This window comes from Haemaphysalis longicornis, unplaced genomic scaffold (assembly GCF_048455015.1).
Source record: "Haemaphysalis longicornis isolate Haplotype H1 unplaced genomic scaffold, Haemaphysalis longicornis Haplotype H1 scaffold_18, whole genome shotgun sequence".
In the NCBI taxonomy this organism is placed as follows: Eukaryota; Metazoa; Arthropoda; class Arachnida; order Ixodida; family Ixodidae; genus Haemaphysalis; species Haemaphysalis longicornis.
This window is the reverse complement of record NW_027526282.1, coordinates 5314389-5338433: the sequence shown is the minus strand read 5'-3', so window position 1 is coordinate 5338433 and position 24045 is coordinate 5314389. Positions and strand designations below refer to the sequence as shown.

The 24045-nt window shown below is 46.7% G+C and overlaps 2 protein-coding genes across 3 annotated transcripts in view; both read left to right on the top strand.

The window, feature by feature from the left end:
* LOC144166590 (uncharacterized) overlaps positions 1-23660 on the top strand; it is a 127095-nt gene extending 103435 nt beyond the window's left edge. Inside the window, exons 9-12 of one of the 2 annotated variants that reach the window (XM_077696096.1) lie at positions 7662-7709; positions 16551-16592; positions 20261-20440; positions 23483-23660. In XM_077696096.1, the coding sequence (XP_077552222.1) occupies positions 7662-7709; positions 16551-16592; positions 20261-20440; positions 23483-23535 (323 nt within the window). In that variant the 3' untranslated portion in view covers positions 23536-23660. The remainder of the gene's footprint in view (positions 1-7661; positions 7710-16550; positions 16593-20260; positions 20441-23482) is intronic. The other variant, XM_077696097.1, reaches the window with a different exon arrangement.
* LOC144166565 (uncharacterized) lies at positions 1692-6300 on the top strand. The gene is made up of 3 exons (XM_077696061.1): positions 1692-2839; positions 5536-5721; positions 6154-6300. The coding sequence occupies exons 1-3, from the start codon at positions 1961-1963 to the stop codon at positions 6298-6300; spliced, it is 1212 nt and encodes a 403-aa protein (XP_077552187.1). The 5' UTR covers positions 1692-1960.
* Positions 23661-24045: the final 385 nt, after the last annotated feature.

The window sequence follows — 24045 nt, the reverse complement described above, 5'->3', positions numbered from 1 at the left end:
GCACTGGTGAGTGGTGATAGTAATGGCGGGCTGGACAGGAGCTGCTGCGCTGGTAGCACTACGGCTGCTCTTGTGCTACATGGTGCTGGTTGCTAGCGCCAAACGCCGACCCGATCGTAGCTCCAGCGGTGCGACCAAGAGAGGTAGACGTCGGGATCAAACGCACACTCCACCACTTTAGAAGGAGGGACGAGGTCTCGGAGACGACGTTTATTGTCCTCCTCGTAGCGAACGTACCGGCAAGCGCGAGACCGATGATGATGCTGATGATTACCCACAGATGGTAATGGCGATGGGGCGTCAATTCCAGAGATTCGGAAGCGTATCCCTCAGTGCTCACACTGGCCATAATAGTGGCGGTATCGCTCGCACTGCGTATCTCATTAGGGTAACGCCGCGAATGCTCACAATATATATATATATATATATATATATATATATATATATATATATATATATATATATATATATATATATATATATATATATATATAAATATATATGTATGTATTTCCTTACATTTCCTTACTATATTATTCTGCGAAAGCCTAGCGAGGGTCTCAGTTTGGTAGCCGTGATGCCTAGGTAGCATAAGAGGGCTTCCCGCCAGTTACCCACTCATGACAGGCTGTAGACATTTGAGTCACGCCCCGGAGTTGAAAAGAAGGTCCCCTTCTCCCCGTGTAGTCAGAGTGGCGCTGGCTACCACCCTCAAGCGTCAGATACACTTCTAGTAAATATAAATTGCCCAGAAAGTGAAGGAGAACACAGTCGCCCAGATAGCCGAATAGGTAAGGCATTCGAGATCTAATCAAAAGGCGTGGGTTCGGTCCCCGCTCTGGGCGCGTGTTTTTCTTTCTTTCTGTCTTCCTTATATTTAAAAAAAATCTTAACTTCATTATTCGTACTAAAAAATAGAGCCTAACCACACCCCTATGCCTCCTTTGGCGTTGTAGACTGCCGACCTATGTTTCTGTATTTCCTCAACGAGCCCCTCATTTCCTTACTATATAATTCTGCGAAAGCCTAGCGAGGGTCTCGGTTCTGGCCGCCTTGATGCCTAGGTAGCATAAGAGGGCTTCCCGCCAGTTACCCACTCAAGACAGGCTGTAGACATTTGAGTCACGCCCCGGGGGTTGAAAAGAAGGTCCCCTTCTCCCCGTGTAGTCAGAGTGGCGCTGGCTACCACCCTCAAGCGTCAGATACACTTCTAGTAAATATAAATAGCCCAGAAAGTGAAGAACACAGTCGCCCAGATAGCCGAATTGGTAAGGCATTCGAGATCTAATCGAAAGGCGTGGGTTCAGTCCCCACTCTGGGCGCGTGTTTTTCTTTCTTTCTTTCTTCCTTATATTTAAAAAAAATCTTAACTTCAATAATCGTATTAAAAAATAGAGCCTAACCACACCCCTATGCCTCCTTTGGCGTTGTAGACTGCCGACCTATGTTTCTGTTTGATTTGATTGATTGATTGTGGGGTTTAACGCGCCGACGCAACGCAGGCGATGAGGCGCGCCGTAGTGGAGGGCTCCGGAGTAATTTTGACCACCTGGGGATCTTTATCGTGCGCCGAAATCTCGTACACACGGGCGTTTTTGCTTTTCGCCTCCATCAGAAAAGCGGCCGCCGCGGCCGGGAATCGAACCCGCGACCTCGTGCTCAGCACCTATGTTTCTGTATATATATATATATATATATTGTAATGAAGAGAAGTGAAAGGACTAACGGACCTCGATCGTCCAATCCCTGTTCGGGTATGTGCCGGAAGCATCAAGCTGGCATCATCTCTGTGCGTCCTTGTGGTCAGATCAGCGATCCCCTATCCGGTTCACCTGGAACAGACTGCGCTGCTTCCCGCCTCTCGGTTTTACTGCTTGTTAGCAATTAAACCGCCTTTCAAGTGGTGGAGGAGCTGGGTACGAGGTGAACCAACCTGGAGCTTCGCAACCGCACCGTACCAATGCCCGTCAACCCCGTCGACGTAGGCCAACAGCCACCATCGCCGGTGCCAACGGTCATCTGTGCCGGCACCATCCGTCAGCGTGACCCGCCCTTTTTCACCGGCAAAGGTAATTATGATGCCGAGGATTGGTTGTCCACATTCGAGCGAGTGAGCGTCTACAACAAGTGGGATGACAAAGCTAAGCTGAGCAATGTCGAGTATTACCTTAGGGAAGTGGCTGAGGTCTGGTTTCGGAACAACGGCAGGACCATCAAAACGTGGGGCGAATTCAAAACCCTCTTCGCAGAGGCGTTCGACAGGCCAGAGGTGCGGAAACTGCACGCTGAACAGTGTCTTCGCGTACGAGCGCAGCAGCCCGGCGAGAATTTCACAAGTTATATCGAAGACATTGTGGATCTCTGCAGGCGTATCAACATGGATATGTCTGAGCAAGAAAAGATTCGGCACATACTGAAAGGAATTGAAGACGACCCGTTTCAGATGTTGATGTCCAAAGACCCAAAGACCGTGGCTGAGATAATTAAGCTCTGCCAAAGCTATGATGAGCTGCGGCGGCAGAGGAGTTTTGTTCGACAGTCGCTCGGGACGGGCGCAGAGCTGTCAAGTTTATCCTTCAGTTCTGCACAAGCATCGCTTGAGATGAGGATTAAGGACTTCGTCCGGGAAGAGGTCGCTCGGCAACTTTCGCTGGTACCTTTTGTAGAGCAGCCTGCACCAAGTTTGCCCCAAGCTGTTCAGCGCTACGTCAGGGAGCAGGTCGCCGAAGCCCTATCACCTGCACACCAGTCAACTACACCCGCTGCCCCGCTGACTGTTCCAACCATGGCTACCATAGCACCGCCAGTGACCGCTCCGTTGACGTACGCCGAATGCACGGCAAGGGCTGCCCCGCCACTTGTCCACTCCTTTGTCCCCTCGTTTGGACCCTACATACCAGCGCCTGTGACGTTCACTCCTCAGCCAGTCTCCCAGTTCCGCCGTCCCGCGCCATTGGCTGTACAGCAGACGAATCCGTGGCGCACTCAGGACAACCGACCTATATGCTTTTCCTGTCGTCTCCCAGGACATGTAGCACGTTACTGTCGCCGTGCAATGCAGCAGGTTGAAGCATCTCATAGCCCAGTGTATGTTTCCCGCCAAGCTCCCCGTCGCGCACCTGCGGGACCGCCGTCACCATCCTTTCAATCCGACCATCAGACGTTCGCGAGTCACCGATCGCCTTCTCCTCGTCGCCGCTCCATCTCTCCTATGCGTCGTCAGTCAGCGCCTCATGACGCGGGAAACTAATTCCCGCAGTTCCGGAGGCACGAACTGCGTACGTAGCAAAATGTCAAAGTCCTCGTGTATCTCCGAAAAATGTCGTCGACGTAGTTGTTGAAGGAGTTCCTATTCTTGCTCTTGTCGATACTGGTGCCGCGATTTCTGTTATGAGTGTGAAACTATGCCGCTATCTGAAAAAGGTTATGACGCCACTGTCTGGACTTTCGCTTCGAACTGCAAGTGCTGAACATGTGTCACCACTGGCTGCATGCACTGCTCGAGTAGTGATCCGAGACACTGTCTACACCATCGAATTCGTTGTTTTGTCTTCATGTTCCCATGACGTTATTCTTGGATGGGACTTCTTGTCAAGCCATAACGCAGTAATTGACTGTGCCAAGGCTGAGATTGAACTTATTTCCCAGAACGATCCGCCGCTGTCTGAGCATTTGTTTGGTGAATGGAAGATTACCGTGAACGAAGACGTCGATATCCCGCCGCTAAGTTCCGTAATGGTTGACCTTGCTAGTGCGCCCGTACCCGATGGACCTGTCCTATTCACACCAGGCGACCTTTTTGTTCGCCGGAAGGAGTTGCCACTTCCATTCGCCGTTCTTACAGTGCAAGGTGGGCGTACGAGAATGTTTATCTCCAATCAAACCCACTGTTCTGTCAGCCTGCTCCATGGAGAGTCAATTGGCCATGTTGAAGCTATGCGCTCCATCAGCCGCTTCGACGTTTGCGATGATCCCGCTGCGCTTTCGCTCACTGCCCTGGACTCGTCCATTTCTACCGACGCTTCACTGTCCGCCGACGTGTTCAAGCAGTCCCTGGACGCCGATTTGGATCCCACACAGCGCACTACGCAGCTTCTCGCGCTTCTTAACAAGTTCCGTTCTTCCTTTGACTGTGCACAAGCTCCGTTGGGTAAAACGTCAACAGTCACCCATCACATCGACACAGGCGATCATGCTCCCTTGCGACAACGACCCTACCGTGTGTCGGGGCCGGAACGTGGTGTTATTAGTGAGCACATCGATGACATGCTACAGCGCGGCGTCATTCGGCCGTCCCAAAGCCCATGGTCGTCGCCCGTGGTCCTCGTGACAAAAAAGGATGGGTCTTTGCGCTTCTGTGTTGACTACCGCCGCCTAAACAAAATTACCCGCAAGGACGTTTATCCGCTTCCTCGCATCGACGACGCTCTCGATTGTTTACACGGTGCAGAATTCTTCTCGTCCCTTGATTTGCGCTCGGGCTACTGGCAAGTGCCGGTTGCGGAATCGGACCGCCCCAAGACCGCATTTGTTACCCCGGACGGTTTATATGAATTTAACGTCATGCCATTTGGCTTATGTAACGCACCTGCCACATTCGAGAGAATGATGGATAACATCTTGCGTGGTCTCAAGTGGCATATATGCCTTTGTTACTTAGATGACGTCGTCGTATTCTCTCCCGATTTTGACACACACCTAACTCGTCTCCACCAGATCCTGGCGTGTCTCACCGCTGCCGGCCTCCAACTAAACTTAAAGAAGTGTCGTTTTGGTGCGCGCAAGTTGACTATTCTAGGCCACGTTGTTTCAAAAGATGGTGTGTCGCCTGATCCCGATAAGCTACGTGCTGTCGCCAACTTTCCGAAGCCGACTTCCTTGAAAACCCTCCGGAGCTTCATCGGGCTCTGTTCCTATTTCCGACGCTTCGTCAGAAATTTCGCTACCATCGTTTCCCCCCTAACAAGACTGCTGAACGGTGATAACGCTCTTTCTGCGTGGTCCCCGGATTGTGATGAAGCATTTTCTTCCTTGCGACGCCTGTTAATCTCACCACCTATCCTCCGGCATTACGACCCAGCAGCTCCTACGGAGGTGCACACTGACGCCAGTGGCGTCGGTCTCGGTGCAGTGCTTGCCCAACGGAAGCCCAACTACGACGAATACGTTTTAGCGTATGCAAGTCGAGCTCTCACCAAGGCCGAGCGAAATTATTCCGTGACCGAAAAGGAATGCTTGGCCATAGTGTGGGCGCTCACCAAATTCCGCCCCTATATTTATGGCCGCCCCTTTGCAGTTGTCACCGACCACCACGCATTGTGCTGGCTGTCGTCTCTCAAAGACCCCATGGGACGACTTGCTCGTTGGGCCCTCCGTCTACAAGAATTCGACATTCGTGTTATATATTGATCCGGCCGCAAGCATTCTGACGCCGACGCCCTCTCTCGCTCCCCGGTGTCCGCTGATACGGCACACCTCAGCACAACGGACTCTACCTTGTCGTCGCTGACTCTCTCAGACATGGCTTCCCATCAGAAAGAAGATCCATGGATCGCTACTATCGTCAACTTCCTGTCTTCACCGTCGACCCTTCCTCAGCCTAGGGCCCTTCGTCGCCAGGCTGCTCACTTTGCCATTCGCGACAACCTCCTCTACCGCCGCAACTACATGCCGGACGGCCGCAAGTGGCTCCTTGTGGTTCCACGGAATCTCCGCGCGGAGGTGTGTGCCGCTTACCACAATGATCCGCAGAGTGCTCACGCGGGACTCTTGAAGACCTATACCCGACTTCGTCAAAGATACTACTGGCGTGGTATGTACAGCTTTGTGCGAAGATTTGTTCGTGCCTGTACTGATTGTCAACGACGTAAGTCGCCTGTCCCCAAGCCAGCCGGCCCGCTGCAGCCCCTGCCGTGCTCCGTTCGTCCATATGAGCGCGTTGGCATTGATCTTTACGGCCCACTGCCATACTCTTCTTCTGGTAACCGGTGGATAATTGTGGCAGTAGATTACCTAACCCGCTATGCCGAAACAGCAGCGCTTCCCGCTTCCACGGCAAATGAGGTTGGTGCATTCATTCTGCGCTCCCTCGTCCTACGCCACGGTGCACCACGGGAACTCCTAAGCGATAGGGCGTGTGTATTCCTCTCTCAGGCCATCGAAGCGCTCCTCGCAGAATGCAAAATTGTGCACCGCACCACATCCGCCTACCATCCCCAAACCAATGGACTGGCAGAAAGATTCAACCGCACGCTTGGGGACATGATCGCAAAGTATGTCGCGCCCGACCATTCGAACTAGGACTCCGTGCTACCGTTCGTAACGTTCGCTTACAACACGGCCGTGCAGACCACTACAGGTTTTTCACCTTTCTTTTTGTTATACGGACGGGAGCCATCGTGTACAATGGATACCATCCTTCCCTACAGCCCTGATCCGTCCGAATGCCATCTCCTTTCCGACGCAACGCGCCATGCAGAAGAGTGCCGCCTGCTCGCACGTTCGTTTACATCGAACGACCAAGCTTAACAGAAGCACCGTCATGACCAGGAGCACTCATCGACTTCTTACAGTGCTGGCGATCTCGTTTGGCTGTGGATACCGTCTGCCACTCCTGGTCTCTCCTTAAAGCTCCTTTCTAAATATCATGGCCCCTACCGTGTCATCGATTCTTCCTCCCCCGTTAACTACATTGTAGAACCACTGAAGCCAACGGAAGAACTTCGCCGTCGCGGCCGCGAAACTGTCCACGTCTCTCGCCTAAAGCCCTATTACGATCCCCTTGTGCTGCACTCACCGTAGGTGAGTGCAGCACAAGAGGATCGTAATTAGGGCTGCAGTATGTTCAAATAAGGGGCTCTCTCTTCGGCGGAGGGTGATTGTAATGAAGAGAAGTGAAACGACTAACGGACCTCGATCGTCCAATCCCTGTTCGGGTATGTGCCGGAAGCATCAAGCTGGCATCATCTCTGTGCGTCCTTGTGGTCAGATCAGCGATCCCCTATCCGGTTCACCTGGAACAGACTGCGCTGCTTCCCGCCTCTCGCTTTTACTGCTTGTTAGCAAGTAAACCGCCTTTCAATATATATGTGTGTGTCTGTGTCTGTGTGTGTTTTCACACACACACACATACACAGTGAACTTTACACAACTCGTTGTGTAAAGTTTACTTTGCTCAACAGCGATCTGGTGAGGGGATGGTTGCCTTCAGTGAGGCATAGAAACCTTCGCTTTAAAATGCTTTGTGGTGTGCTGCCCACTCTTGCCTTTTTCCTCCTCATGTTTTTGTGACGGGAAGTAATTTCCCCATCTTTTGCGTGTTCATGCATTCTAAGAAACACCAGGCTGCTGCATGCCCAGAAAAATTGGCTTTCCTGATGTTAGGACCGCTCTTTCTGTCCCACAATAGCTGTCACGCGCGCTGTCATGCTTTTGTTGCGGTAAACTGCCTCATCTTTTAGTGGTGAAATTTTGTATACTCGAGAGTATAAGTAAAATATTGGGTCGTTCACGCCCACCGCTGCTTTGAGCCTGCGTGTCACTTCGTTTTCCTCCTTAAAAGGAGCTTAAAGTTCAAGTTTTCTTAAAGCGAAACTCAGTACTACGCCCAGATTTTTAAGTTTGTCTTCGAGTAGGTCGCTAATTTGAGGTTCGTTTTGAAGTTCCAGGTGGCGGAGGCACTAATCGTTGGCCACAAACACGGCCTCAAGGTAAGCTTTTTAAGACGAAAGTCTTTTTGGGGCTCCTAAACGGGAAAATTTCGTCTGTCTGCCAGTCTGTGCCTTGCTTCAACTGCACACCAAAAAGTTAGAAAACTCTGCAAGAATATGTTTATGCAGTCGAAACATTCACAAAGTTCTCAAACAAGTGGCCTGCTTCATATTTGTACATACTGTTAACCAAACAAAAACGATTGTACATATGTAATGCGAATGAATGAATGAATGAATGAATGAAATCTTTAATCAATAACAGGTGATGTTAGGACATCCGCTCGATGGACAGGATCCTCATTCTGGAAGCCCGCCACTGCTGCTGGCTGCGCCGGGCCTGTGCACCAGGCCAAGCTGTACCGTAGAGTATTTGCTGGCCAACCGCGCCGAACACAGTTGAATGGGCGGATTGGAGATAGGTTGCAGCCTTGGCCTTTGCTGGTACTCCAATACCTGATGGTGTAGGGTGCCAAGTGATGGACAGCAGTTGCAGGTTGCTTGATACTCCGTTTTATATAAGGCATGAAAGAGGGTGCATTGCGGATAGGTGTTGGTTTCGAGTCTTTTGAACGTGGTGGCTTCATCTCGTGTTTGTTGCGGTTATGGATAGGGTAACATTCGCCATTGGTGTTGATAGTGGGCGAAGACATCCGTATAGCGCCGGAGAGGTTTATGATTAGGTGTGATGGATGATGATCTTCCAGCGGTTGAAACGGCCCCCTCTATACAGGGTGTCCCAGCTATCATGCACCAGAATTTAATAAAAGAGCAATGGAGTTACTCAAAGAAAACCTAGTGCGTAATGTTTGCAGTACTGTGGAGAAGCGGACAGTATTTTTTTCCTTAGTGACATTTAACAAAAACAATTGTAATTAATTTTTTTTTACATTTTACAATTAATTCTTACAATTACAATTGTAATTGTAAGAATTATTGTCCTAATCACTGAAGTGTCAATGAGGTACTTGTAGGTACCCATGAGGGGCATCTATTTGCGGTATTTTCAGCGACGAACTAATTGCGCACTCATTTATTCTGACTGATAAAGAAAACCCGCGAAATATGAAAAATACCACGTGACGCCACTTCCACGGGTATTCGAAAACAGCGTCCCCAAATAAGCTGTTTGAAAGCAAATGCTTCGCCTGTCACCCGTCCGAAGAGACAGCGCCTCATTTACATAAAGGCATGCATGGAAGGAGCAGCAGCAGCAAGATTCGCGGGGTGCGTGTGCAGATAAGGCACAAAGTCGGTCGCGATTTCTTCTTTCTTTCTTTTGTTTGTTTCATTCTAACTCAGACCCAGCTTGTTTGAGGGCATTGCTTTAATGCGCGGGGAGTCGCCGTCACGTGGTACTTTTTTATTTCGCGGGTTTTCTTTATCAGTCAGAATAAATGAGTACGCAATTAGTTTGTCGCTGAAAATACCACGGTTAGATGCCCTTCGTGGGTACCTATAACTGCCTCATTGACACTTGCGTGATTAGGACAGTACTTCTCGAGTTAGATAATTATTACAACTAAGAAGATAAGTCTCATCAAGGAAAAAAATGCTCCCCGCTTCTCCACAGTACTGCAAACATTATCCACTAGGTTTTCTTCAAGTTACGCCATTACTCTTTTTTTTAATCTTTGTGCATGATAGCTTGGACACCCGGCATTAGTGCGGGCAACGGCGTGCGCCGCCTCTTTCCGCTTGAGGTATTTGGGGCCAGACATAGACTATGTGGATCTCGTAAGTGTTTAGGCTTCTTTGGATTATATGAAGTACGGTTTTGCAAATGCGTCCTCGTTGATAACTTCCCTAAGGTATCTCACACTGTAATTATGAAGATTGTGTCTTGGGCAGTAGTTATTCCGTGAGCTATTCGCAGCATCAATCGCTTTGGTCTTTACTGTGCTGGATTTTGTCCTGCCCCTTTTCATTACCTAGTTAAACTCAATGGACGGGATTAGAAAACGTCCCACAATATAAATATGTAGGCGTCTAGTTCACCAGTAAGTATCATGGTCCGAATATATCGAGAACATCTCTGCCAAAGCACAAATAAAACTTGGCTACGTGAAACGTACACAGACCCACGCCCCACAAGACTCAAAATTAAATAATGTATAAAACACTAACACGCCCAATTCCTAGAACACGCCTACATCGTATGAAATCCACACAAACAATGTGACATCAACCGCATCGGGGCAGTGCAAAAGAAAGTCGTACAGTTTATCTGTCGCCGATACGACCGCAACCTTTCCGCAACCACTGCACTGCCATGGCTGAGTCTAAACGCACTTTCTGCCCCTGAACGCACAGAATCACTCAATTTTTCACGCCGCTTCGGTCAGTCTACGCATCGTTTATCTTCTTCCGAGCGTATCACCTTGGTCAAGCCGTCAACAACAAGAAGCACTAACTCCCTGAACATTGGCCCTTATCACCCATGCTCCAACACGTTTAAGTTTAGTTTTTTTCCTGATGCCATAGAAGCATGTAATTCATTGCCAGGCAGTCTGTGTTCCCTAAAATCACAGACGTTTTTGGCAGCTCTTGAAAAAGACTAATCTATGCCATGTTCATTATACTTTGTTTATTCGTTGTAATCTTTGTAAATGTAGTGTGTTAGTGCGTAGGTGTAAAAATGTGGTATTTGCTGTGAATGTTGATTATAGCGCGTCATGCTAGTGTTTTGTCTGTGTAAATTCATACGCACAGGAATGTTATATATTGACTCTCAATCTGCATACATAAGATCTTGTCCATCGTATGTTTTCTTTACAGTCGTGTTCATTCGTGTTCTGTTCTGCTATGAGGCAAATAATATGTTGTGTCTTCATTCACGTACTGCTGTATCTTGGTTTTCGGCTTCGATATTTTTACCTACCCCCCTCCGACCCCCCACCCTGCAATAGCCCCATCAGGGCTGCAGTATGTTCAAATAAGAGTTAGAAGATGCGTCCACATAGAACGTATTGAGGTCATTTTTATATTTTATGGATATGGCTCATGGTTGGGCAATAATTGAGCCTTGTAATACCGGCGCTTATTTTCTGGTTTTGGAGCCCCACGTAAGCACGGGCGTATCTTAAACCGTATACGTGTTTTTGCCGGTAGTATTTTAGGACCCAATAGGTGAAGAGTCGCGCGCTCCGTACGTGTTATCTTCATGCGGTCGTTTTGGGAAATGTCGTGCGCCTTTAATTGTTCGTCCCCGCTGCTATGAACGCCCAATTGTGGTGTCGATGTAGACGCTTTGGAGGGAAACGCAAGGGCGATTTTTAGCCCTTGTAGATAAATATGTTAAATCTTTCTTTTAAATTAATTTTAAGGGCCAGGTATGCGTTCCAAATGTTATTATACTATTTAGTATAGCTTGTATAACTCTAATGGTGTCTGAATCTTTGTGGCCGTAGCAAGGGTGCTCGACGCGCTGAGTAATGTGTATTGGTGTTGGAGGCTTCCCTGGCTAGTCCCGGCCTGGATACATAGCTCATCCTGGTGACCCGAGCTACCATAGCCAGTCGAAGGCATGGAATCTCGGACTAGGGTAGCCTTTCACGGGATGGGGCCGTAAGATCCGCTTTTGCTTGCCAAACAACAATGGGTGCTACTTAGCTCAGCTAGCCCTGGATAAGCAAAAAGAAACCTTCGCTTAGCCTGGGTATTTCTTGCTTTCACTTGGTTAACCTTTGATTTAGCTTTAATTTTTATACTGTTCCTCCAAAGCCTAACTTTGGCTAGGGATGTGGCCGCGCTTCCGACATTCACCGAGACGAACGGCTCGCTCTTCTTCAGCCGCCGATGCTAGCTCGCGCGCTTGGCATTCCGCATTCCTCTTAAGAACCTTACTACAACTATACTTTAGAACCTTACTACCCTGCAGTATGATATCTAAACTCTGCCATCAGCAACTGCGTGCTTAGCAAATAAAATGGGTGTGGGAAGTAGTATATCTAGTAGTAGTATCTTGCTCACAAGACTGTTATAGCTAGGGCTTTACCAGTGAAGGCTGTGGTGCTTACTTCCTGCTTCAGTTAGTAACCCTGACTAGTGCTGCATTTACTACCCCCAGTTACTATGCACCTAGTGTATTCTGCGACAAGTAACTTGTTAGTGCTGCGTTAGTGAATGCCGCAACGTTTTTTTTTAAATTAAAGTGTAGAGTGACGTCCCAAGGCGTTCGACGTTTTATAACTTCGCTGCCACTAGTGCCGGAAATCTTCCATATAATTGACAATGCCAGCCTGGAGCCCCCTGTGGCCGCAATGCAGGCATTTTGTGCACGTTCATGTGGTGCCCTTAATTTTGAGAAGACTAGTGTTTCTTTGCATGCACAATGGGACACAGCACGCGATGTCTGCAGTAGGAAATTAGAATAGCGACCTTAGATATTTAGCTGTTTCTCTGTCACAGTTTCAGTACTGTAATTTGCATTGGTCTGTGCAGGCTGGGGAGGCACAGCGCAGAATGAAGGATTGGCGGGGGAGGAAGCTTATTTACGAGTTTTTTCCTCTTTTGTGCTTTCGTGGTTTTAACGAACACCATTAATAGCGACAGTAATAGCCAAAATAGCCGCATTATTGCCATTAATAGCCAAATGAAATGGCTTTTCTTATTTTTGCAGATTCTTGTTCTGTCACAGCAGTTTTAAGTACCATGTTATACTTTTGTTAATGTGAAGTCCATAATTAGCTGTTGATACATTGCTCTTTTACGTCTTGAGAAAAGCGTAAAGATACTAACAGAATCACGGCTGCTTTTGCCTTATTCGTGCGCTCATCTAATGTCATCGTGACCAGGAGCTTCAAGCTCACGTTCGCGTAGGAATAAACTCTGGAATGTAATCAAGACTGCGCCTTCGTCACATGCAGTACAACCAGTTTGAATGTTTTTTTCCTCCAGTAGTTTCGTAACAGGTTTGCCCCCTTGAAATTCCCAGTAATCAAGGCGGTTATCCTAGGCCAGGAGGACGGCCTCAAAGTGAGGTATTTTTGAAACAGGCGCCTATTTTCTTCCTTCGTGCTTTTATGTTTTCGAGTATGCGAAAATACTGAGAAGAAATCACGTGAAAGGTCTTTTTGTCGCCCTGTGCAGTGTCAGCCTGATTTTTAGTTTTGAAATCCGTTGCTTAGTCTGTAGCTTCTGGCAGAGTCGGCAAAATGCCGGCCTAAAACACTCGAATGGTCGCTTGCGTACTTCACAGGCTGCACCAGAAAATAGCGCCCAGTTTAGCACCGGTAGTATTTGGGCATGCGGGGCTAAATCAAGACGGTATCCGTCCCTTTATTCGCTCTGGATTTGGTCTTGGCCTTGGCACCTACTTTCCCTGTAGAAGCCCGGTCGGCTGTGCGGGGTCCGCCTCAGCGCACTCTGCGCGAATTTTTCGCATTCCCCTTTGGTGCGCAGCCAATCATTGCGCTGTTATCCTGCCAATCCGAGTCGTGTGCATCGATCTTAGCTTGCTGTTAGCTTCGTCCTCAAACGGCCTCGTGTTCCTGCACAGCGACAATTGATCACTCTTTTGTGGCCTGCTGTGTTTGGGACAATTTGGAAAGAATGCAAAAAAGCACGAACATCACGCCGTTCTGATATCGATTTTCGCAGTTTGAGTGTCCCGGTGAACCACCATCAGTCATGTATGTCCTAATTGGTCTGAATATTCTGTGGCGGTGTCGCCGATTTGACGGCCATGCTGAGCCAAATAGATCAAGCTATACTTAATATTGTGATGGTAGTGCTCGTATACGTGGTGTATAGTTCTTTTGACGAGCCACCTGATTGACCACATAATGCATTCGTGCTTTCGTGACATTTGTAAGTATTTTCTCGTGCATGAAAAAAAAAAGAAATCGGTAGTGATTTACCGGTTCTGTATTACGTTTATTATATGAAGGGCGGCGGTTTGATTGTGGCTCCTTCTGTGTTTTTATTCTGTAGTTTATTAAATTAAAACTTTGGTGACTTACGTTACTTTTAAGTGTTTTAAAGTATTGCTTTCTCTTCTTTAGGTTAGGTTAGGTTCGGTTAGGGAGGACGAAATAGCACCGGGCGTTGTGTTTTTGTGCGGATCGCTGCTTTATGGCGCTTTAGCAGAATTTTTATATTGCCGTCAGACAGCTCTCTAGAGACTGCAGAAAAATAAACGTGTGTGCTGACCAGCTCCCACCACACTTACCAAATCTTCCCGGTCACCCAAGCCAGGGCTGCAGCAAAGGCCCAAGGGGTGACCTTGTAAGGGGTGTAAGGGGGGACCTTGTAGCTTCTGCAAGCAATATTTCTAGAATGAAGCTGCAAAAGGAACAACATACACTGCAAGTGGTTAAATGACCCTCCTGAGCCTCCAATTTCCCGCTTTGCCCGCGCGAATGTTGCAGTTTGTAAGGTGTGCCCGCAGACTGTTCGAACCTTATCTCCCATAAAAATACTTACAGCGGGAGATTCGCTGATCGAACGAACTTGAGCTCCTCCGTTCACCATGGCCCACTGATGATATTCTGCAAACCATACGTCGCTCTGCCCTTGTTTCATTTCGTCCAGGGTCAGCGCGGGAAACGACGAATATTCGACACGGCTGCGGCGAAGCTGATGTTGAGTTGACACTAGATTTGCGGTGATTAGATTGCAGTGACCTACGAATGAGGTGAAGTTAAGGCGCTTACCGGAAATTGGCTAGCCGGGCCGACGCGCTTGATATTCAGAACGGCGCTTGTCGCTTCAGAAGACGCTTCGCGCGCGGCCGATTCGACGGGGCCTGGGAGGCCGGTATAGGCGGGAACCCCGGCCGGTTGATCATTTCAAACCATTTCTAGTTCTGTCGTTGACAAATCATAGAAGTTCAAGGCAGCCTATTCGGCCAGACAACCGCATGCAGGAAAACAAAGGAAAGGAGAAACGTTGTCGGGGTAGGCTATGGCTTGGAGACGTAAAAGCTACTGTTGCTAGCGTTAGAGTACATAGACCCCACCGGTGCCTCGCTCCGACTGCGACGCAGTGCCTACGTCACGAAAAATAGAAAATGAAACGGGAGGGATGTATCCAAGTTTTTTTTACCTATTTCTCAGCACCTACCACATCGTTGCTCGTCGAAGAAAAAGCGACAAAGCTACGAAACGCTTAATATTTCAGTCAACATTTAATTCAGCCTTTAGTCTTAACTACTACTCCGCGCCTGCGACGCACAGAACATGCAGTTTCAGGTTCACTTAAAGGAGCCATGAAGAGAAAATGCAAGTTGGTTTTATTCGAAAGATTTCGTGTTTTATAGTGCCCCCAGCGCTTGTCCGGTTACAAACGGTGCTTTATTCACTGAGAAATTAAACAATTTAGGTTAAAATTTAGATTTTCCCGCTCAATCGTGCGTTTTCGTGGTCCCAAATGACATCACAGAAACCGACCGCTCTGCAGCCTAGAATACCTTCATTCACGCATCCGCCGTACAGGGTAGAGACACGTATACGCTGGCGCCGCCATTTTCGGTTGCTCGCTCGCCGCCGAAGCAAGTCATTGTGTCAAAACCGCGCTAAAATTATCGCCGCAACGCGGTTTACTGAAGAAGTTTGAATCATATTGTCTTTTTCGCGTTGCTAGGTCTCGTGGGAAACGAAAAGAATAACGCGTTGAGCCCGTTGGCCCAATTGCGGCGGCACGGGACCGTTCAAAGGTTATCTCCACCCTGTACAGCGGTGTTGGTTTGTTCCCGCGTTTCGTTACGTTCCGTAACCTAGATGGCGCCACCATACCGTGGCAAGCGTTTGGTTTGTTTTTGCCCGCATTTAAACCTGGCTTGTTTTTGTTCTGGGAGAAAATATTCGTTCCCTGAAACAGTGCTCGCTCGACAAATGGGGTCACGTAAGACACCGTTGCTTGCGTCAATCGGCCAGTGTCGTCTGAGACAACCCGAAGCCCCGTAGTGCTGTGCAGCTAAACCAAGCATGCTGTGCGCAGTACGAACAGCAGAACGCATCAGTACTTCTATGTTTACATGTGCTTTCTTAACTTCCACTGTTTGTCCCATCGTTCTTATTGCTTTGTAAAGAATGTGCCCTAAATTTAAGCGCAAATCGCTCGTTCGTCTAGTTTGTAAGCTCTACCTAATTTGCGTCCGCTTCTGCCAGCCTCCGCCAATCGCAGAGCTTAGCTCATGTGACATCATAGGTTCTGTTGCGGGAAATGAGCTGGTGGGTCGCATGACCATTCCCGTTTTTCCTAATTATGTAGCTTATTTGAGCGAAGTTTACGTTAAAAGTGGTGTTAGTATGATTCTAACGAGACAATCTTTTGAATGAACCAAACTTGTGTTTTGTCTTCATGGCTCCTTTAAGCCCGCTTACGTGTTTTAATGCGACAGCATATAAATTGCACAGGCTATACTTCACGGCTATTCCGCTAGTGTCAACCTGCATCAATGAAGCTACCACATCAGAGTAATGTATTTTCTAAGTACGCAATGCCCAATGGTGCTTGAAGTGGCAGACAATAACGAAGACAACACTAACATTCATGCAAAGACAAAGCAGTCATCCATTCGGGATTTTTTTTTTCAAAATGTGAATTCCACTTCAGTATTGTGCGTAAATATTGTAGTATTATATATGTGAAAGTTTCATGATAGCAGAACTTGATATGCTGCACGGATTCCTATTTTTGAGAACTTCAGCTAATTCAAATTCCAGTTACCGCAAGTCTCCTGTATATACAAATCTGCGAAAAGAAGATTTACAGGCACGCGGGAACATAAAGGGGATAAGGCCCTTGTCTTTCCCTTCCTTAAATGTATTGCCACAGATTTACAAATTATTCTAACTTAAATAGTGCTAAAATGTTTCTGTCCACTTCTATTTCCAGGTCGACCAGGCTATCGTCCCCCTCAATCAACTCGCCGGCCACGTGAGTTGTGTTTAAATAGGGCATCCTTTCTTGCGCTATTTAAATGCGAAACTTTTGGTGTGTCTGTCTGTATATCCTTCAATTAAGCCACCCGTCCGAAAGGTAAAATAAAATCTTCATACAGCAAAACTTTTGCCAACCACAAAAACCAGAAACACTATTCATAGTTGTCCACGTTGTTAAGCAAACAAGACAACATTACCCGTATTTGCGGCAAGACATCAATAAACAAGAGGAATTTGCAGTGTTCTTTGCATTACAATTTGTGCCTGAGTGATGTTTGCGATAGTAAATGAATATATATAGGCCTCGAAATTCAAAAAGGGATGCGACGAGTCTTGACCTCGGGACGCCTTTCCAAAGTACTACAGTAACAAAAGGTTTTATTATATTGCACCCGAGTAGACGAACGCGTGAAAATCAAATTTACTTGAACAAACCTCCTCCACGCTTATCGCGAGAGTTGGGCAGAAGAGAAAAGAGGCATTTACGAGGCAGGGTCGGCAGAAGACCGCCGTGTTTACACCACATTTGGAGCGACTGAGCAGACAGTTTCTTCAGATGCAATTTCTAAAAAAATGTACAGGTGCGGCTTCCCTTTCTCATTGGCAAATGAGGACAGGTGTAAACGAAACACGGGTGGAAATTAGCATTTGCAAAAGTACATTGCTCGAAATCAAAGGGAATATCATAATGGCCACCAGAACTTCTAGGTTTAGTCTTCACCATGTATAAGCGTGCGGAAGGCAGCCTGTAGGGTAGAAAGGTCTCACCCCGTAACATTGTGCTAGGATAGCACGTTGCACTCACATTTTCTCAACACAAAAGTGGAACCTTTGTATTTTTGTCCGTAAGAATGTCGGAGTTACTCCAGAGTTACGTTGAATGCGGGTGATTACTTTGCCGGTCGGCAGAATGGAGACAGGAGCGAAATATGAAAAAAAAAATGTATAAAGTAAAAAAACATGAGGCAACTGTGAAACGTTTTTGGCACACGTGGACAAAGTCGAATAATTCACGTGAGCCTTCGTCATACTTTTGAGCGGCGCTTTGTTTAATACCGAGGCCAGTAGATTGTGCTAAATCATTTCTGTATGCAAACCACGTATAGCCCTCGCAATGATGCAGAGGCTTTCAGCATGAGAGGCATAGGGACGCCTTCGTGTCAAGCATTTTAAAACAAGGTGGAGTACAGCCCAATACGTGTGAAAATAGAAAGCCGTAAAACTGGTTGGTCCGTTTTACCTCACAAATAAAGCCGAGGGAATTTGACCCCTGTCTCCGATCTGTCGTGGCTTTTTTAAAGCAAACGGTGGCCCTGTAGGCGTTCCGTGATCCGCAGGTGCTAGGTGGCAGCATCTCAGGGGTAATCCACTTACTATAGCAAAATCGGTTCCGTTGTGAAGTTCCCCGCGGTTCGGGCGAAGGAAAGACCCAGAATATGAAGGAGAGATGCTTACTTTTTTCAGCACCTGTCAAGTAGTGTAGTACCATAAGAATGCGACACAGTTTTCCTTAGTAAATATATTGTAATTCTAACACTTTTACATACGCAATTTTTAAATATCTGAGCAAAATGCTCGTTCATCCGCTCTTGACCCTTTCATGTTTGCGTGTGGGCGACAACATCAGACCTGAGGGGACCTGGAGCATTCAACGTGCTGAGTAGTAAGCGTTTCATAGTTGAACGTGTGTGCCGCCACTTCAGAGATTTGCACCTTGTTCATATGACACCTGCTGTATATCAAGGCCAGGTGTGAGTGACGTGCGGTGTAGTTCCCTTTCAAGGGGGTGTGGGGCTTCTAATCATGGCCAGAGAGAACACAAAAGGCTGGCATAGAAAAAACAATGAAAAAATGAGACTAACAAATTAGTTATAAAAAAAATTATATTGGGATGATACCGTTCTTGCTTTGTTCATGCTTTCCCTGGTGCGACTACGAAATGGCTGATCATCGGGGCGAGGGTATACATCAAAGCTGCACATGGATTGTGCTTAGCTTAAGACGCAAAAAAGACTTACTCGCAGCAAATAATTGAGGATATGCACAGTTACTCGCCTCGTCCATTTCCTACTCACCTTCCCTCATCCCACGAATAAAAATCTCAAGGGGCGTCCCGGTACAGTAGTGACGCCTGCCATCGGAAATTACATATTCCGGTGGTTGCAGCCACCGAGATTCCCCTGGAACCGCCAAGAGAGAGCTTTGATAGAAAGCGCTCTCCTGACGGACTGTGGCGCTTGTCAGTGAAGGTAATAAGGAGGAGGAATAACGTGCGAACAAGAAAACGGGCATGTATGCAGCACCTAGAACGCTGGGTGCGGCGATGCACACGGGAGTGTTTTATGCACGTCTTCTGCTGTCGCGCATGGCAACGTGGCAAAGCCCAATCAGCGCTACGATTAATATTCACCCAGTTGAAAGTACGTTTAATTATCTGTGTGAGCATATATGGCCTAACAATGAAGGTTCTCGCAACGGGAGTTTGCGGTGCAGTGATAAAACCTGTATTACCGCCAAAGAATGAGGTTAACAGCGCAGCTGTCACCCTAAAAGTGGTACCGAACTGGGTAGTCTGGAAGTGAGTTAAAATAATAAAAAACATTTAGGCACGCAAGAATATGAAGAGGTAAACTAAGTGTATCCACACTAACGGCATAATTGGAGAGTTACGCTCAACCCGAACACGCGTTAACTTCTGAGAGGGAGCCTCTAATTTCATTGCAAAAGGAATGTGTGCATAGATCACTGATCGAAAAAGCAGGCATCGGTGGCGTTAGCGTTAAAAGGAGTGAAACAGTACCTACACACACGTAATGGTGAAACGTGACGTAGCGCGTACGTCGCTGGCACAAGAGAAGGTCCGGGCTAAGAAGCAGCTCCTTAGAGTGCCTAGAGCCATGTGGTAAAATAAGATTCGTGAAGCTGCGGCTTCGCCCAGCGACGCGCCCGCATGTACCCAGCCTATTGTTTGTGCGGCAATATGTTTACCAACAGTGTCAAATGATACTGGTCTACAGATAACAGGCTAACGTAGAAAATAAAAACAATCATCCTCATCTATTATACCACGAAACTGGAGAACATAGCCTGGCGCGAATCCTGAGAACATTATTCCCAGCGCAAACCTAAAAACAGCGCCCAGTTTGCGTACAGTTGGGCATCATGTTTTACCGTTCAGCAATCATTAGAAAAGTGTTCTTGTTATCAAGGTATGAAATAAACGGCCCCTATTTTATTGTAGTATTCAAACTCAACAAATTTTTAGCGAGTGTCTACTGTTCTATTCTCTCCGTTTCAAGAAGACATTTACAAAGATTTTGACGTGTTGTGCAGTCAGAGGCTGGGGCACATGGGAGTTTTTTGCGGTACTTGGGTCTTTGCAAGTAACCCTCTGCTTAGTTAATTTTGTTACACTATCTAAATTATGCCAGTACAACTAGGCGCTTCCGACCCAGTCCTCGTAAGCAGAACGTTTGCCGTATAATGTCTGGAAAGCTTTCTCTATTCCTTTCGTATCAGACACATTTAGTTGAGCAGTAAACCATTGATTAACGGATACTCTAATGTTAAATAAACCTACTAAATATATCTCTGAATCATAATTTGTGATTCAAATCCAAAAACGTCTTAATCAAATAAAGCTATCAAAATGTCTCTTTTCAGCTTTCTATCGCAAGCCTCGATTCTGTTACTTCAAGAAAAAGCACGGACCTTGCAAATGGCGTTTTTTTATGTGGTGGTACAACGCCGAAACAAATAAATGTGAACAGTTTGTGTATGGCGGGTGCAGAGGAAACAGAAACCGATTTCTCTCCTGCTTTGAATGCTTGGTGACGTGCTCAGGTAAGTGAACCTAGCTAAACTTGCACCGAATCTACAAGAACTCTGTCATAAGTTGTACGTTACACGAAAGGCAAAACCATGAAACAGCGGCAAACGTTATTTTTGTCAAACGGTACTTGAGAAACGCTATTTATTCTCAAGCAGCCTCCAGCAATTTTTGGGCTGTTTATTTACTGCGAGAAATCAAATATAAAAACAAGAAATACTCATCAACGGCAGCTTTTGAGGCGTTTCTTTTTTCCTTGAGTTCGTACGATCCATAAACTTCGCCAATCGTGAATACACTGTGGCCTTATATCTACAAGAGAGGATTAGAGGAACGGAAGCAGAAAGTACATGAAAGGCAGGGAGGTTTACCAGAGACGAGAGAGTCCATTTCGCTACCTGACAAGTGATAAATGGCAAAAGAAAAATTTAACGAGGAAAAAGGGGTATTAAAAAGGTGGAGTGCTGAGCTGGAGAACCAAGAAAAGAACGAGTAAAAGTAACCGCAAAGATATAACTATGGTCTATAAGGATGCCGGAAACATAACAGGCAAACTGGCCAAACGGGCGAATGAAAGTCGATATAGACCGTGTCCGTCACTTAGAGTTGCATGGGTTAGAGGTGTGTGCTAAAGCCTGTACAAAATATTAGGCATGGTGATTACAGAAGTAGCACATCACGTTTACGCTCCCAGTGTATATGCGGCTAACGAGGACGAAGATTAAGGACACAAGAAAAAAACGATGCAAACCAAAAATAATCATTACGGTGGTGATGAGAGAAAACATTTTCTTCACTTGATGGCTACAGGAGTAACTTCAGCGTGCTAACTGCAGAAGTTACAAACGAGGTTGACACAGGTAGCTTACTAAGAAGGGCGATCGGCCAAGCTTCTTATTCATAGTAATAAAAAAAAAGACGATGGAATATTAAAAATGGCACGACTTTAATAATAAGATGACACAACCGCAATACTCGATACGCTGCTGCCGTTGGTGCTGTATCTGCTCTGATGGGTTCAATGAGCGTCTACTGTAGCGGCAGTTGTGTAACGTGGTGGCCCACAGAAGAACGTTTCCGAGAAAGGCAAACTTGAACACGCTGAGTTGAACACGCCCATCACCTCGAGCTGTCACAGTGGCGCTGGATACCACTCCAAACGCAACAAACAATTATCGTCTGGGAAATTTCAAAGAAACTGCAGTGAAGCTCATCCTTCCCGTTATCCTAGTTGGTATGGCAGCTTGCTTTTTCAAACCCTTCACAATTAGACACCTGTCCAATGGCTACTATGCGAAGATTACACCGTGACATCAGCCTCTCTTGAGAAGAAGACAACGTACTGAAGATATCAAAATTGCTACCCACCTACCATTAGGCATAGAGGTTCGCATATTTTATCATAAACTGTATTGCTTTATCATTACCGTTCGATCTTTTTCCAAATGACGTCTTTATGGTGGTATCTTAAAATTTCATGATTACTTTAACGGAGTGGTCCCTAAAAAGCCTCCACATCACAAAAATCATGCCTAGCAACAATCTCTCCCCTAAATGAAATATGGAACACCGCTTTGGTGATGTATTTTGTGTAGTAATGCCGTCTGGGCAATTACGGCTTGTTGAAGAGTTGTTCATGGGAGTGAACTGCTGGGCAGATAATCCCTCAACATAATCTTTTGCAATTAATAACGCAAAAGATTCCATCTTCGGACGAAGACGGCGCAGCGCCTAGAGTGGTAACATGGCTAGGATGCAATGCGTTTTTTTTATTTTCTGTGCAAACTACACTCCTTACGTCACCTTGTGTTATATAGAGAACCACCTGACATTTATTTCGTAGACACGTGCTCAGCAGCCACCTGAGGGACACGCTCCATTTCTGTTTTTTTCTGTTGCTATTCACCATTTCATAACATTTAAAGCACCTCCAACGCTGCCTTCCACGTAGAGCTGGCATAAAGTATGGGGTATGTTACAGGTAGGCCGTCTGCGGTCCATGGTTTTATTCCCGTCCCTGCAATGTGTTTACAGTACAGCCACATAGTTTGGGTGCGGCAAGTTGTGCAGTTACCGGGAATTTGAGTGGGACAGATAGCGTGTTTTTTAGCAACACCTTTTCCAAAGCCGGCTTTCTGCTCCTCTTTCTCCAGCCTGTCATACCGACTCTTGCGCTAATAGCGCAGCTACTACCGGTTCTACCTAGTGTTTGGGGCCGCACACCCAGCCTGCAGCCGCTAGTCACTGTTTTCATTTTGTTATTTTTGGCGTCCAGTTTGTAATCAGTGTGTTATGCGGAGTCATCTGAAGACCGAGGAACTGCAACTGTACAAGTACGAATAAAAATCTAATCGTTATTTGCCCTGAGAAATATCCACAGCTAGAACCCAGTCAGACAATTCATTAATCTGCTCCTGAAAACTGCTATTAGCCTGTACACAAAGGCTTGACGTTGACGTCACCCCAAAGTTGATGGTATCACTAATGGTTATAGGGCTGTCCTTTGGTTGCATTTCCGCTGCATGTAAAGAGCAACCTTCATCGGCAGGGTAAGACATGATTGCCAAATGTATTCCTAATGTGCTGCATTTCCTAACGCACATTTATAGGACATATTCTCGACGAACAGTAATTGGTTGTCCTTTGCAATAGATTTCCGATCAGTCCTTTATTACAAAGTTTAATGCTGATTCCCACAGGTACGTCTGGCATGAGTTACCCGTTCTTGGCATTACGTGAAATAAAATTGTATGCTATTATAGCAGCAAGCTTCATGAAAATGTTAATCTTGTTTGTCCCTATAAAGAAGAGCAGCACCCCAGCGCACCACAAAAAATATTTTGGCAAGTCAAGAGCTAAAAGAAACAAACTAGCCAAAAAAGATTCCATACGCTGTTCTAAAAAATATCACGCCTCAGGTACTGTGACAGCTGTTTACACTAATACATTAGTGAAAGTATTAACAGTCCCTTGCGTGTGAGACTGCAGCTAAAAATAGATACCCGTTGCATAAGAAGCAATAATATACCTTGAATAATATTCTTTTTATCTTGCAGGAAACCCAAGGACAAAGAACCGTTGCATCCGCCTCCACAATAGATTTGGATAGTACCGAGTACGTCGCGTCCTGCTACAAGAGGAAATTGGTAGTCAGTTACCGGAACGGCTTACTGCTGAAGTTGCAAAATTACGCCAATTTTTAGGCGAAAGAACATTTGCATTTTTTAGAATAAAATTTTGTGCGAAACATGGCTACATTTGCTTTCATGGTGTCTGGATGTGTAGGCCAGTGGTTATAAACTTCCCTCATTTTTTATTCATTCATACTACTGTAAAATCAAACACTAGGCACATAAGCCGAGTTTATGCTGCATTGCCAGTGGTTCCTCTCCACCAATACCCAACCAGTCGACATCGCCTGAACCCTGGGCCACACTAGGGTTGGAGGCAATGACTAGGCCCACAAAGCAGCATGAGAACTCCCCAGCCATGCTCGGTTCACTCCTTCCCGCTAATCCTGATCGGCCGGCCCGCGATCGAGTGCTCTCGTACTAATAAGACACGGAGCTTTAACGCCCCTACCGAGACCGCTATCCTCTGCTTACACAAACTCACTACG